Source organism: Nipponia nippon, unplaced genomic scaffold, assembly GCF_047370975.1.
Source record: "Nipponia nippon isolate SJK-2023a ecotype South Korea unplaced genomic scaffold, ASM4737097v1 scaffold_9, whole genome shotgun sequence".
Classification (NCBI taxonomy): domain Eukaryota; kingdom Metazoa; phylum Chordata; class Aves; order Pelecaniformes; family Threskiornithidae; genus Nipponia; species Nipponia nippon.
This window is the reverse complement of record NW_028262413.1, coordinates 1,202,150-1,217,989: the sequence shown is the minus strand read 5'-3', so window position 1 is coordinate 1,217,989 and position 15,840 is coordinate 1,202,150. Positions and strand designations below refer to the sequence as shown.

The window sequence follows — 15,840 nt, the reverse complement described above, 5'->3', positions numbered from 1 at the left end:
TAAGCATAATCAAATTCTTAAATGATGATGTTTCATTACAGCTTTACATTGTTCTGTGTAGATAAGTGAGTTTTTTATTGAGAGATCCGATACTGAGATACAATTGTGTTTTACAAGAGACCGAGTGCTGCCATCTTTATCCTCTTTTTTTATAAAGACCAGTAGACATGAATTCTGTTAATTGTATGTCTTAACTAAATGCAATCTATTTTTCTTTTACCTGTGGATTAAGATGCATAAAAAATAGTAGGAAAATGTGAAAACTGAAATGTAATTGCTACTGTAGAGGGTGCTGCGTCAACCCACTATATAATTATTATCCTTAAAATGTCAAATTTAAATATAATGTCTTTAAATTGCTTATTTCAGACATTGGAGGAAAAACTAAGAAGAAACTACAGTAAAAGATTTTAAATTACTTAACAGTGTTTGAATTAGTAACACAACTGAATTAATTAAGTTTTGATGTTTAGGCAGAAACAGCAGCATTGTATTTGGACTGAGAAATTACTTGCTGGCTTTGTCACCGTTGACATTAATTATTGATAGGGGTTTCAGAAATAGCGCATGTGCCGTCAGAGTTGACTGTAATATAAGATAGGGACTGCAGTGATGCTAGAGGGATTATAGAGAGGGAAGCACCTGTAGCATTTGGAGTTACATCCTTCTAATCATCAGACTTTTATTTTGTTGTAATAAATTCACATGAGTGATTAGAATAATGGAAAGATGAGTCGTCAGGCTTATTTCTATCGTGTCCCTCCACAGGAATTACATAGAAGAACCCAACTTCAGCCTGAGCCAGCGAAGACGAAGGCTCTTCAAACAGTGATTGAAATGAAGGTATGGTCTTTGCATGTTTTCTCAGACATTATTTTTGTAGCATGAACTCACATACTGGATGTGGCTGGAATGGAGTTAATTTTCCTCATAGCAGCCTGTATGGTGCTATGTTTTGAATTTGGGACCAAAACTGTTGATAACACACTGATGTTTTAGCTGTTGCTGAAGAGTGCTTACACAGAGCCGAAGCGTTCTGTTCCTCCCTCTGCTCCCCCCGCCAGCAAGTAGGCTGGGGTGGACAAGAGGCTGGGAGGGAGCGCTGCCGGGACAGCTGACCTGAATTGACTAAAGGGATGTTCCCTACCATAGAATGTCATGCTCAGCAATAAAACGGAGGGGAGGACATTCAGAGTTATGGCATTTGTCTTCCCAAGTACCTGTTATGCATGGTGAAGTCCTGTTTTCCCTGAAATAGCTAAGCACCTGCCTGCCGATGGGAAGTAGCGAATGAATGCCATAATTTGCTTTGCTTGTGTGTGCAGCTTTGCTTTACCTCTTAAACTGCCTTTATCTTGACCCATGAGCTTTCTCACTTTTGCCCTTCCAGTTCTCTCCCCCAGCCCACCCAGGGGCAGTGAATGAGCAGCCGTGTGATGCTTAGCTCCCTACCAGGGTTCACCCACAACACCTTGATTTATAACTTTTACTATTAAATCATTAAATGCTTCCTTTTACTTCTCAACCTGTTTTCCTGTGAAACTAGGACTAATTAGTATTTCTTTCTCCCAGTCTGTTTTCTTAATAAGACTTGATTAAAAAATCAAGTGCAGCATTGCTGAATAATGAGAACTGAATATTACTTTTAAAAAGACTGGGGGAAGGGGGGGCGACGGGGGGGGGGGAGTTTCAGGTGAGCCAAAGTTGGATGGAATAAACTGACAAACAGAAGCAAACACAAACTGTTCAAGGCCGATGTTTTTCTTTTTGGTCTATAAAAACAATACTTCTGTTGGTGGTTATTTGGTCATCATTTCACATCTAACCTAAGGAAAATACTCATTGTATCAGCAGAGTGATACGACAAAATGTGATGAAACTCCTGTCTTAGTCCTGAATATAGTTTCTTCTTTTTGATAGTTTCCTCTTTTTGATATATATTATTACTAAAGTGTTGTGGCTTTTTTCCCTACAATAACAAAAGATAAAAATAATAATTTAAAAAGTAAAACCAGATATTTTTGCAAATTCTATGGTTTGGAATATACATCTTTAAGAAAAATACCATGAGACTTGAGATAATTTGTGAGTTGGCAATGCTGCCTGAAATACGTTAATGATGGTCTTTCATTTCAGTCTTAAAAGGAAGTGCAAATTAAAGGCCTCATTTTGCCAGTGACTTCTGTTATGAACAAATGAGTTCAGCATGTCTGAACATTGTGGTGAATACACAGTTACAACAACAGCAGGACTTCATAAATACAGCATCTGCCTTTTAATAGATAATAATTAGTTTGGCTTATAGGAGAAACAAATTAGGTACATCGATTTCAGTATTCCATCTTCTGATGTGTATTTGCCTTGGACCTTCCCTGTTTATTCTAGCTCAGAAGTCTATGTATAAAATCTAAAATGTGTGGTTTTGCAGTAACTTGTTACCCTAAGTATATGGGAAAGAGGATACTGGCTGAGAAACTTGTTTCTCTCTATTAATATTCAGAATTATAAAAGTTTTGGGATACGGAGATAGTGTGTTAGAATAATTTAAGGTCTTCCATGTGGGTTATTAACAACGTAAAGGTTATGTTGCAAAATAATTCGCAATTCCTCTTCCTGTACCAAAACTCTTTGAAAACGAACGGGGACTGGGGGGGAGGTGACGCACGAATGACACACACGTGACTGTAGTTGCAGCCACTCTGACAGCGTCTGTCTCTGAAGACAGTAAAGTCTTTCCTGTTTGTCTCCCAGGAGAGTTGGGGGTGGTGTGATCTTCCACTTTTTAAAAGTCTGATCTTTGTAATGAGGGCTTTCACTTGTCGTGGGTGAGGCTGTGATGGTGTTGCTGGAGCATTCTGATGCCGAGCTGCCGTTTGGCTCTGAGGCACGCAGTTCATTCTTCTCCTGTGAACGCACACTCCTTTGGGGTTGCCCTGTTTAAAATAGGCCTGATATTGAGAAGAAAAAGGGACAAACGTAAGACATTTGAAATCCACACGATTAAACAGCAGTTTGCATTACAAGTTCCAGCTTTGGAATGTTTTCAAGTAAATTTAAATTGTCTTAATCCAGATAGCGTTTGTTTTGAAAAAAATATGGAACATTTGTTTTGAATGATCAAGCATTGAAGCAATAATTTCCCTACAGTGTTGAGGGTAGAAGGAGGGAGAAGATTGCTCTCTGACATGGCAGTCTGAGGCCGTACACTCCCCCATGCAGAGGCTCCAAGCAGCATACATTTCTCTTTCCTGCACCCAGCCCCTTCCACCCCCTCGCCACATTAGCTTTTGTCTGAGTCCCCTCCCTGGCTCCCCCCGGCTCTGCCAGGAGGCAGCTTTCCCTCCTTTGTAATTCCCTCTGTTCTTTCCTGTGGTTTTCTTCTGTCTCTTGCCACTGCTGAATGCTTTCTGTCCCTTTTCCCAGTCAGCCCTCCCTTTCATCCAATGAAGTATACCCATTTCTCCTACCTATCATCTCTTACGTGATTTTTTTTTTTTTTTTGTCCTAAACAGCTTTTCTTCTGCTCTACCTTTCCTGTCCTGTCATGCTCTTCGTTTCTCTCTGAAAACTTTGCAAGTAGTTGCCTTTTCTTAACAGCAATTATATTTTCTGCATAACTGTTGCCTCCTTGACCAGTCTCTATCTTCTGTATACTTATAAAAAAAAAAAAGGGGCAAACAAAAAAGATAGAAAATTCACATCCTGTGTCTTGACTCCTGCTTCTATTACTTTATTCTTCTTCAGATATCTGTTGTCTTTTCAGATGCATTGCACAGGCCTTTCCTTCCGAACTTCCCAGTTTTGCTTCTTATACATGTTTGCTTCCAGATGCCCCATGTCTTTTGCTTATTCTTTCCCCTTACATTCTTTACTCTCTGTTCCCTTCTCTGCAGCAGACCTTCCTCTCCAGCAGCCCTTCTTTCTTCCGGAAAGCAGAGTCGCAGGACAGGAGGAGGGCAGGATGCTTCCTTTGCCCACATGCTCCTGTTATTCCTTCCAGCTCCTGTTTTTTTTAAAACTTGCTTAATCCCACGGTAGATGTTGCTTTCAAGAGATTGTTTTGGTTTGTTCCCCTAGCCCTCCACAATGGTTTTCTGAGATCCGTTCTCTAGAAAGTGGGGCATACTAGATATGCTGTCTGTATCCTGGATTTAGTAAAGGAGTAAAAGTTTTGAAGTGCACATCTACCGAAACACTGAGCTCATGGTGTTCAGAGAAGAGCCACCAGAATGCTTAAAAATATTACCAAACAGTGAATGACTTTAGGAGCTTAATCTTCTGTAGTTTAACAAATAGAAAATGATACAGCAAAGAGGTTATGGTCTGTAGACTATACCTCTACCTGACAGATCTTCATTTGAAAAAAAAGAATTAAGTCCTCTCTAGTAATGAAAATAAATATATTGCAAAATACAGTGCATGCAAGCTAGAGGTAGCAAATGCACACTAAAATATGGTGTGTATATTTAACAGCATTCATGTGATTTTATGACTTGTGTTATACAGGAAGCCATTCTAGTTTTGTTGCAATGGTTGCTTCTGACTTTGTGACCATGGATATATGTAATCGAACAGCATTTTTTTCTCATGCCTGAATCTTTGTCTGTTTAAGCAGAAAATAAAGCTGGTACATTGAAATCCTTTCCTTTAATTGCCATTGCACCCATGCATACGTCTTTGCATATTGTGTGCTGACAAATGCCAGATCACTGATATCTTTGAATATCAGTGATATCCAAAGTTGATTAACACTGATTAATATAATAAAAAATAGTAAAAGGAAACACACTTTTCATGATTTCATTACCTCAATAAGAAGTACTCCTGAGCACATGAATTGTGTCAAAACTTGCTCATCTCTTGTGAGGCCCCACCTGGAGTACTGCATTCTATTCTGGGGTCCCCAGTACAAGACAGACATGGACCTGTTGGAGCAGGTCCAGAGGAGGACCGTGAAAATGATCAAAGGGCTTGAACACCTTCCTGTGAAGAAAGGCTGAGAGAGTTGGGGTTGTCCAGCCTGGAGAAGAAAACGCTCTGGGGAGACCTTATTGTGACCTTTGTGTATATAAAGGGGGCTTATAAGAAAGATGGAGAAAGACTTTTTACCAGGACCTGTAGTGATAGGACAAGGGGCAATGGTTTTAAACTGAAAGAGGGTAGAGTTAGACTGGATATAAGAAAGAAATTTTTTTTTTTACGATGAGGGTGGTAAGGCACTGGCACAGGTTGCCCAGAGAAGTTGTGGATGGCCCAATGCTGAAAGTGCTGAAGGCCAGGCTGGATGGGGCTCTGAGCAACCTGGTCTGGTGGAAGGTGTCCCTGCCCATGGCAGGGGGGCTGGACGAGATGGTCTTTAAAGGTCACTTCCAACTCAAACCATTCTACGATTCTATGATCTTGTTCAGACAGTTCTGTTTTAAACCAGTGATATTACTTGAGAGAGAAAATCAGAAATGAGTTGCCTACAGATATGGCATAAAGCTCATTCTAAGTGTAGGGTATTGACCATCCTGAAATATATATAGTCTAGCAACAAGAATTAAAAAGTCTTTAAAAATGGTAAGCTGTAAAGTAAATGAAAATATTTGTCGTTTACCTTACTTGCAGAAAGAGCCATCTTTATGTATTGATCCAGCTTTGGTATTTCAGGTATGGGTTTGGTTCCAAAAAAGCGTGTATGTGTGTTTGCCGTGCAACATACTCTTATTGTTAAGATTGCATGAACTTTCACTTTCCCTCGTCTTCAAAAATAAACCTGAATATTCTCTGTGTTAAATTGACAAAGTACATAGTAAGAGTAGTCGTGTATGGTCTGTTGATAGCATGTGTGCATATGTGCATTTAAACGCAAGTTTTATTACATGTGAAGCTTCAAATATTTGCTTCTGATTGATTGTTGAATGCCCTACAAGCAAGGCTTTTCACAGACATAGTTTAAATTTATCAGGTATTTGAAATGATGACGAGTAGCATTTCATTACTTTTCGTTTCAGAGTAAGACAGACTGCAGTGCTGTATTATTTACAAATGTTTTGCCCTACTGTTTCTTCCTCCCCCGGCCAAGTGTTCAGGAAATGTGCTATAGCACTCTTGTAAGGACTGGCTATATAAGATTCATGAAACATTATTGTGGAAACTCATTTGTAGACAATCTCCTTTCCATTGTGGAATATTATTTTCTTTAGCATCAGGACACATACTAATTGTTTCATGTTCCAGAAGAGATGGATTTCTGCTAGGTCCAGCACAGAAATAGCCCTAAGCTCTCTCACAGAATATCTGCAACACTATTGTAATAAAGGAGATGAGGAAGAAGTATTGGTCACTGCTGGAAGGAGGGGCTAGATTAGGGTGAGTACCCTGATCTAGATCACAAATCCTGCTGTACCATCTTACGTCTTTTAAGAGATTTAGAGGGCCTGACTGGAAAAATCTGCACAAATGTTGCATTGTTGTAGAACTCAGAAGATGTTTATTAGTACCAGTTAATACTAAGCTGCTTCCTTAATATTACTGCAAAGGAATCTTCTTTGTGATTCAACACAGACCCATGTAGTTTGTTAGAACGCTGCGAATGTGGATAAGTCTTAGAGGTCTGAAGGAAATGCTGCATCTGTTCCTATTTCAGTTTCTGAAAGACTGCCAGACCCTGTGCCACAACAAGAGCTGGTCGAAAGTTTTCCAATTGAAGTTTTCTGTGGGAAAATGCTGATTCAGCTGAATCAGAAGATTTTATGGGAATGTGCCTATTCTGTCAAAACTTTTAGTGAAAGCAAAGCTATCTAACTTCCTATCCATCCTGTAAGTCAACCCAGCGCCCTTGTGGCAGTACCCACTGGGAGCTCCAGGCTGTCTGTGTCGTCTTCGACCTACAGGGTTCCTCGCTTTCTAGCAGTTGTCCAGACAGGAAAACTCAGGCTGCCTGGGCAGGGCAGCAGCCTGTCTGGTGTATTTGCAGGATTGCCAGTCCTGTATTGTTCCTACAAAAGGGAACAGTGCCTTTGACTCCTTGAACAGTCTGTGAATGAAGGTGATGTCTGGCTTCTCTTCTGTCTCGTCATCGCTGATGTTTTTGATAAATTATTCTGAAACAGATTTTAGTCTTCAAAATTTGTGACATTTCTGGCTTCTGTTCCAATGAAAAGTTAATACAAAACTGACAGTGACATTTTTTCTAGAGACAGGAAAACTAGTTTTTACACAGCTGTAATCACAGTATGCAGAGATTGATTAAAAATAAGCTTTTCCTTGGAGAGTTCAAGCTTGTTGTGATAAAGTAGAAGTACAGAAAATGCTTCCAAAAGTTATGTTAGTTATTTCTCATAAAGCTTAAGTTATTCTCTGATGTATAAACCTTCCAAAGGGTGTAACAGTCTGTGCTGTAAATTATTTCTGCCATGTTATATTTGCAAACATGTAAAACACAAATGCAGTACAAAAAGCCAGACTCTTAGAGACTTAGCTGGAGAGATTTGATGAGGACTACTCCCAGATGAGATGTCATAACAGGTCATGTAAGTATTAATATATTTCACTGCAAAATCATTCTAAAGTGCAGTGAAGCTTAGGTTTTGCTTTTATCTTCAATAATAGGAATAAAAAATTTCTAAAATGAAGTCTGATGGAGCAAGCTGATTTGATTGTAATATCTGTGAGAGCTACAATAATTTATTGTTGTGTATAAGCCTTGATAGCTTTTAAAATTCTTTTTTTCTCTTTTCTGTCAGTATTTTTTCTTTTCTTGCAATTTCTCCAAATGATAGGATTTAGTGAGAATTCTTCCCCTTTCTTTTTTTCATTCCGTCTCAACCTTTTATTTTACTTTCTTCTTTTTTTAAAAAAAAACTTTATGGAAAAATGTTTTGTGAACAGAACAGTTGACATCTTAAAATGTTTATTTTCTGTCATGTGAAGGGCTGGTCATTTAATAGAAAGATTACTTGTTTTTTATGATCATTCATACAGACTTTGCTCTATGATACGAGTAATACTGATTCCATGGATAAATAGTAATGAAATTTTTAGCCTCTGCTATTGGAAATCTGTTAATCATGTTAATAATGTTAGACTAACATACTAGGTAATGTAAGCTGCGTTTTACAGAAAAGAAACAGCTAGTGAGGTAAAAGATAAGAAACAGCAAGTTTCACATTCCAAGAATTTTGTTTTGTTTTGTTTTCTTTGGATTCTGACACTTTTTTCTCTTTTGGCTGGAGCTCCTTTTCTGAAAGGGGATGCAGTTGTTTTGGAAACTTGTAAGATGCACGAAGGAGTTTGGTATTCCCCTTCAAAGTGTGTTACTTTGCCTATATGGCTCTAAAGTATGTTTGCTGTCATGGAAGATAGCTCTCCTCAACTTCTATTTTAAATTCCTTTGTCTCGAGATTCCTTATTGAAAAGTTTTACATCCTGTTACATCGCTGAGCTCTTGTCTGGAGTAAAACACACTGAGAAACTCTTCAGAGAGGAACCACAGTGTATTTGCATAGTTGTACAACCCAGAAACCTATCTGCCAGTGAAAACTGGTACATCACAGTGTGATGCAAGCGAATGAATCTGCAGTCAGCAGCAGGCTAGATGTATTTTTCCCATTTTCACAATGTTAGCAGTAGACAAAATTCAACAAGTCGGGTTTTTTTTTTTTTTTTTTTCCTTTTTTCTTTCCCCTGTCTTCTTATGACTGTTTTTGTTTTGGTTTTTTTTGTTTGTTTTTTTTTTAAAGTGAAAATTTGTATTCTGGACTTTTGAAGTATCTGGAAGGGAGCTGACTGTGTGTTTACCAGGATTGTGATTCACACAAATTTCCTGGTCACTTTGTATGACTGTAAGCAAGTGCTTATCCTGCTGTTCATTTTAAAGCCATTCTCTCTGTATAGTTGAACTGGTATATATATACCTATATCAGTATAGTGGTGTTATTAATTTACTGTGGTTTTGATCGTGCGATTGAACAAAACTAATCAGGGGGTGGTCTTTCACAGAAGCAATGTGCTTTTAGTCTGTTGCTAATTTTCAACTAACTGTTTTGAATGAGATTATTTCCGTGTTCTACTGCTTGCTACAGTCATAGTATAGTGATTTTCTGATGTTTTCAGTGGAATGGGCTTTGATTGAAAATTTATTTACACATGAATAAAAGGAATTAGATCTTATAAAGACTTGTAAATTTAACTTTTTACATTACTTTGGTTATGAACAATGCAGCTGGCTATTGGCAGAAGAGAAAAGCCAGGACAGAAGCACTGAAGTCAGTCCTGCTTTTGCGAAACACATCCATCTGCTTCTACAATTAATGGTATTGCAAAGCCATTTGTGATTAATTATTAAGGCTGGTAGAATCTTAATGCAGTTTGCTAGTGAAATGCTGAACATATTCCAGTGGCATCAGACATTCAGGCTTAAGATCCCTGTGCTACAATTACTGTGGGTGTAACGACAGAGAAAGAACATTCTTTCTATGCCATTGGAATTCGTGAATATTAGCCTGCAGTATATCGTGTCGCATGATTGCAAGGCCCAAATGAGGAGATACAATCAGGGCTTTATCCTGTCAGATCTTTAAAAACCTCCAGAGATGGACAACACCATCTCTCTGGGCAACCATTTCCAATGCTTGCGCTCAAAATATAACAGTTGTAGGTACTGCAGGGCTACTTTTAGGTCCCCCTTGAAGCCTTCTGTTGTCTAGGCTGAACAAGCCCACTTCCCTCTGCCTCTTGGAGGGTGAGTACTCCAGCCCCCCAGCCCTCCTGGTGGCCTTCTGCTGAACTCATTCAAGTTCATCAAGTCTGTCTTGTACTGTGGGGCTTAAAAGTGGATGCAGTGTTCCAGATGAAGTCTAATGAATCTCATATAATAACCTCTTTCCCTGATCTACTTACTGGCTGTGTTCATGTCAATACAACCCAGGATGCTGTTTGCCGCCTTTGCTGCCAGGTCACGGTGCTAGCACCTGTTAGGCTTGCTGCCACCAAGATTCTCAAGTCTTTCTCGGCAGAGCTGCTCCCCAGGGAGTTAGTCCCTGCCCAGTACAGCTGCAAGGGGTTCTTCCTTCCCAGGCACAGGACTTTGCTTTTGTCTTTTGTCAGATTTCCTGAGGTGCTTGTCTGCCCATTCATCCAGTCTGTCTAGGTCCCTTTGGATAGCAGCCCTGCCCTTGAGCACATTGACTTGTCTCCCAGCTTGGTGTAATCTACAGGCTTTGTGAGCCAGCACTCTTGTCACCTCTTTCAGGTCACTGATAAAGATATTAAACAGGACAGGTCCCAGTACGGACCCCATGGTACTTTTGTTACTGGCTTCCAGGTAGAGCACAACCTCTTAACCACTACCCTCTAAGTCTGATCATAGAACTGTTTTTTTTACCTTGCTAGTTGTCTACCCATCCAGACCATAATGTCTTAACTTGGGTTCAAAAATATGGGAGACAGTGTCCAAAGCCTTGCCAAAGCTGAGGTAAATGACACCCGCTGTTCTTTCTTCATCCACAAACCTAATCATTTTATCACAGAAGACAATTGGATTGGTCAGGCATGATTTACTGTTGGTAAATCCCCACTGACTGTTCCCAATTACCTTCTCCTTCATGTGATCAAGAGTGTTGTCCAAGACGACTTCACCGTAATTTTCCCAGGGAACAAAGTGAGGCTGTCAACCCTGTAGTTCCCTGATTTGTTCTTTTGGTCTCTTCTTGACGATGAGTGCAACGTTCGCCTTCATCTAGTTGTCAGGGCTCTCCCCTTCGATGATTTTTTGAAGATGCTAGAGAGTGGGCTTGCAAGGACATCAGCCAGTTGTCTCAACAGCCTTGGATGCAGCCTGTTGAGTCCCGTGGATTTGTATAGGTTGAGTCCTCACAAGAAAGTCCTGACTGAGTCCTTGTTGTTGATCGTCCTCTTGCTTGAACCCTTTCATTAAGCACAAAGGCCTGAGAGACCTTGTCAGTGATGACTAAGGCAAATACTTGTTTCCTACATAGTTCAGATTAACCTGAGCTTAAGCTCAATTGCTCTGACTTTACGAAGACAGTGTGGATAGATTATTTCTATGCAGACCTTCTAATTGGGTCCAGCTGTGCTATGATTTATCAAATGAACTCTTATGTGACGGCTTACTTTTCTGGGCAAACGTCTCTGTATCCTGAGTACTTTCATTAATGGAGATATATGGGAAAGCTCTTTGTGGTTCATTGAGTGTCTTCATGTGATGTTATTTTGCAGAAAAGCTGTGAAGTTCTAATGCTAATTTTGGTGGGACTGTTTCACGCTGTACAGGTAGAATCCCCTCACAGAGGTTCTATAGTGTGAATTGTTGTTTTTGACTCACTAAAAATGGAAAAGATGTGGGCAAATAAGTTTTTCTTTACCTTACAAAAGAATAGTATTATTAAGTACAGTAAATACCGTTCTTTGAGATGTGTTGTCCCACACAGGAATAGGATTGGCTGGGAATAAGCATTCTTTATTTCCTAAGTTGAAGGCACAAAGGATATTCAGGATACTCTGCTCAGGTACTCTAGTCAAAGGTATCTGTGTGCACTCCAGCATGTTTGGTGAAAGAGCATCAGCTTCTGAGAGAAAAATCTTGAAGGACCACAGTTACTGTAAATTAAATCATGTTATCATTTTATTTTTAAATAGAATTCTCTGGGAGTGAAAATTGTAAGGAAAATGCAAACTTTAATTTCATATTATGAATATTTATCCTGTTAGATCTTGGAAAACCTCCAGGATTTCAGACTGTGAATATTTTCACTTGTTTGTGAACAGCTTTTATAATGCAAACTAAGTAGTTAAAATCTTTCCTATTCAAAACCCTCTATTAATTTAACTAATGTAAGAAATAAGAACATAATAAAAGAAAATTTCTCTCAGTCTGAACCTTATTATTAGCTATAAAGATAAAAGCTAAAATGTTAGAGGAATGATAGTGTGCTGTCTAAATGACATTGTTTACTCCTTACATAGCTTTGATTCCGTATGGTTTTGTAACAGTGGTTGCTAAATCTCAAACAGATTCTGAGTTTCATTTTTGCTTTATTACCAAAAGTTCAGATGCTTTTTGGAACTTTGTCTGAACTATCCTGTGTCTTCAATTGCTAAATTTGCCTAGCTGTATGATGAAAGAAGGTATTACAGGAGTTCTGGTGTTGCTTGGTTTTAGGCAGCCTAGAGAAAGCATTGGTATACCTTTAGAACTCAGGAAAAGAAAACTAATTTTGAAAAAAGAAACAGAAACAAAGTTGTAGTTAAGCAGAGTGATTCAAGCTTAGCTTGTCCTGGCTAAAGGATCAATGCAGTTTGTAATTTTTCCCAAATTAGCTTTCTAGGTTAATATCCTGATCTTACTGAATCAGTTGTGGTTCCCCCCCCGCCCCCCCTTGACCTCAGTGGAAGAAGAGCTTCACTCTGGTCTCTGATTTTTAATGGATGGTTGCTCCTTCACATTCTTGAACTGATTGTATGACCATTTCAATCACAATGTTTTCAATTTCTTAATAAATGTCTGCAAACAGGGCCTAAAGCAGATTTCCTAATGAGTCATTTTGCAATGCTCTTTTAAACAGAAAATTATGTGAGAAGTTTGTGTAATCACTTTTTAATCTTTCTGACTCTCACTGAAGAGATTTACTCAATTTCCAAATGACTGGCAACAACAAAAAAATCACTGGATGTTTTCAGTGCTGTGCTGGCACACATGGCAGCCGTTCTCCGTGATGCAGAAATTTTTTAGTGGTTGTGGTTTTGTGGTTTTGTTTATTTTGGGACTCATAATAAAAAGTGCTAAATCCCCTCTTAGTGATGTGGCTGAATTAGTGGAGGAAAAGTATGTGCGGAGACAACCTTTCTTCCTCCTGACAGCAGGCAGAACTCTATGGAAATGGGGAAACTCGGCCTCAGGCTGAGTCACATAATGAAGTGGCCTGTCGTCCTGCGGTGGTGGTGGACTGGCCTCCCTAGGCTAAACTTTGTGTTTAAGAGCTTGGAAGAACAGCCAGGCCTAGATGGTTAGCAAAGCAAACAAGGTATGTTATCATGTACACGTGGGAAACAGGGCATCTTCCATTCTCCCTTCATCCCTAATTGTAGGAACGAAGACGGAATTTTGACCAGAATGTATTCTCTACAGGCTATGCAACAGAACATAGCATTTCACTTTTTTTTCTGGGGATGGAAGATGTAAAAATTCTGCATTTCTTTAAGCCAAAATCAATAGAATTACTCTTGGTTTATGACAGTATGTACAGTCTGTATTTGTGCCATCTATTTTTGCTATCTTATTATTTGATGTTCATGCAAGTACAGATATACTTTTGTTACGCTTTAATAGACAAGTTTCACGTCATTTTCAATACTCTCTTTTTTCATAACTTAGGATACAAAAATAGCTTCACTTGAGCGCAATATAAGAGATCTTGAAGATGAAATACAGATGTTAAAGACAAACGGAGTTCTGAATACAGAGGACCGAGAAGAAGAAATCAAACAAATAGAAGTTTACAAGAGTCACTCAAAGTTCATGAAAAATAAGGTAAGGTCTATTCATAAAATAGCTTAATGCTGTTTAAATAACGGAAACAAAAGTTTTAACTTGACCCTTTTCAATACAAGCAGCTCTCTGCATGTCTTCTTTTGGTAAATCTCTGCTATGCAATACTCAGTAGCTATGGAGGAGTGAAGCATTTTGGATAAATAAAAATATGCTTATGTTTTGACTTAGGAAGAAGTAAGGAAGAGGCTGTTTCACTACGTCTGCAGAGGCGGCTACAATCCTGAGTCTATACCGTGTTCCCTTTTCCCTTTCTTGTGTATGGTGTTTTAATGTTGGCTTTTTGAATTAGTTCATAATTTTAACTTGCACCATTTTGGTACAACTTTGTGCATTTTCTTCTGGTTTTGACTGTCGTTTTACAGTAGGGACTGCTGTTCCATAGATGATGCCAAATTTCTAGTATTTTAAAGTATTTTTAGAAAGTTTTTAAAAACCTCCTAGTATTTTAAGGTATTTTAAAATGCTGGAAGGTTTTTAAATATCTTTTAAAAGACTTGCAATTTGATGTCTTTGTTCCCACAGAGTACCTTTCGTTTCAAACTATTGTACATAGATAATGATGAGTTGACCACAAGCAGATGGTAAATGTGTAGTGATGTAACACATTTCCTGGTATCAAGCTCACAAAACAGTATTGCTTGTTCATTTTTTTAATAAACATCAGAAGTAAAGCCTGATGTCTAAATTGTTGCCCCAGCTGGTCTTTTTACCTCTTTTCATCTTGATGTGCTCAGCTGATGTCTAGGTAAAGATGAGCACTCCAAACAGTCTTTCTTGTGAATTCCAATATTTCTTTTCTGATATTTTTATAATTGCCTTAAAAGTTTTGATTAATATATAATATGTTACAATTTGTGCTGGTTTATTCCCAGCTCTCTACCTTGAATGCGTTTTGTTTATGAAGTGATAAAATACTGAATTAAATTACTTGATAAAAAAAAATAAATAAATTTGAAACTATGGAGGCTGAAGCTGGTGCTCCCATCCTCATATGAATAAATCTAGGTTTTGGCAATAGAACTTTTTTTGGTATTATTTATAAGCTAAACTAAGATGGGGTGAAACAAGACACAGCAGCCTGAAGTGGAAATGCTGAAAGGGACAGCCAGCCATCTCATCTCTTGCAGTGATGTTAAAAATTTGACCGTAATGCCAGAATAAAATCTAGGCAAACAACTTTAGTAGTTATGATTATTATGAAATCTTTGATTTAAAAGTCTTTCCATCCTAGTTATTTGTTTGGGGTTTTATTCTGTTTAATATTTAGGGGGGGTTGTGTATGTGGACATTGCGTATGTGAAATTCTAGGGAACTGAGATGGATTGATTCACTTTTTCTGAAATGTGTACTTGAAGCTCTGAAAAAAGCGCTTGCGTTGGTGCTGGTACTGTTACCCCTCTAGAGGCCATATAAGCCCAAAAAGTAGGAGTTAATTGGCTTAAAGTGCAGTTCTCTGCCTACCATTGTCTGTTGATGCTAAAACTCCTTAGCAACGTTGCTGTTTAAGTACAGAGTTTGCAATATCGGGTAGATAAATACCATTACCACTCTTTCAGAGTTGGGCAAGCTAAGATTCAGAGAAAGCATGCAGCTTGTCTGTGGTCAGGGAATGAAACGGTGTCAGCACCTTCTGGAGAATCTGAGTGCTCCGATTTTCAGTTTTCTTGTGTAAATCAGACCTTCATTGTCTTCTTGACAAGATGCTTTTACTTCGTCTGAATTCCACAGTGAGTATAGGACTAAGAAAATTCACCACTGTGCAGTATTGGATACTGAAGATTTTCCATCTCAGAAGAGCTGTTACTGTCTCCCAGTTTGGAACTGTAGTATCTTGTAACTACATCACAGGAAATGCTGGTGTCTTGGGACACTGGGGCACATTTTTACCTTCTCCTAGGGGTTTATGCTACAGAAGAAATGGACGTGTTAGCGCCCATGTGGAATTAATCCAGATTTATTAAAAAAAATTTAAAAACCCCACAGAATATCTTTATTCTGTTGAAAAAAGTAGCTCTTAAGCTGCTGAAAAGTAGCTAAAGTTCCTAAGTAGCATTTTCATCAGGAAAATTATTTTGCCTATTTAAACATCATTAATTTCAAAGCAATTCAGTTTTAGTAATTTACAGCAAAACTCCTAATATATCTCAGCAAATCTGTTGATATAAAAATAATGTACAAAGCCTAGTATTTTGTTAACAATCTTCTGATGTTTTTGAGAGGAAAAGCTTCAGTATATTTCTGTGGCACAGAAAGCAGATGAACGAGAAGACTATTAAACATGCCTT

General features: G+C 38.5%; 1 protein-coding gene across 4 annotated transcripts in view; it reads left to right on the top strand.

Annotated features, from left to right (window-relative positions):
- ERC2 (ELKS/RAB6-interacting/CAST family member 2) overlaps positions 1-15,840 on the top strand; it is a 531,140-nt gene that overhangs the window by 120,169 nt on the left and 395,131 nt on the right. For all 4 annotated transcript variants that reach the window (XM_087745272.1, XM_087745274.1, XM_087745271.1 and 1 more), the window contains 2 exons: positions 769-843; positions 13,379-13,534. In XM_087745272.1, the coding sequence (XP_087601398.1) occupies positions 769-843; positions 13,379-13,534 (231 nt within the window). The remainder of the gene's footprint in view (positions 1-768; positions 844-13,378; positions 13,535-15,840) is intronic.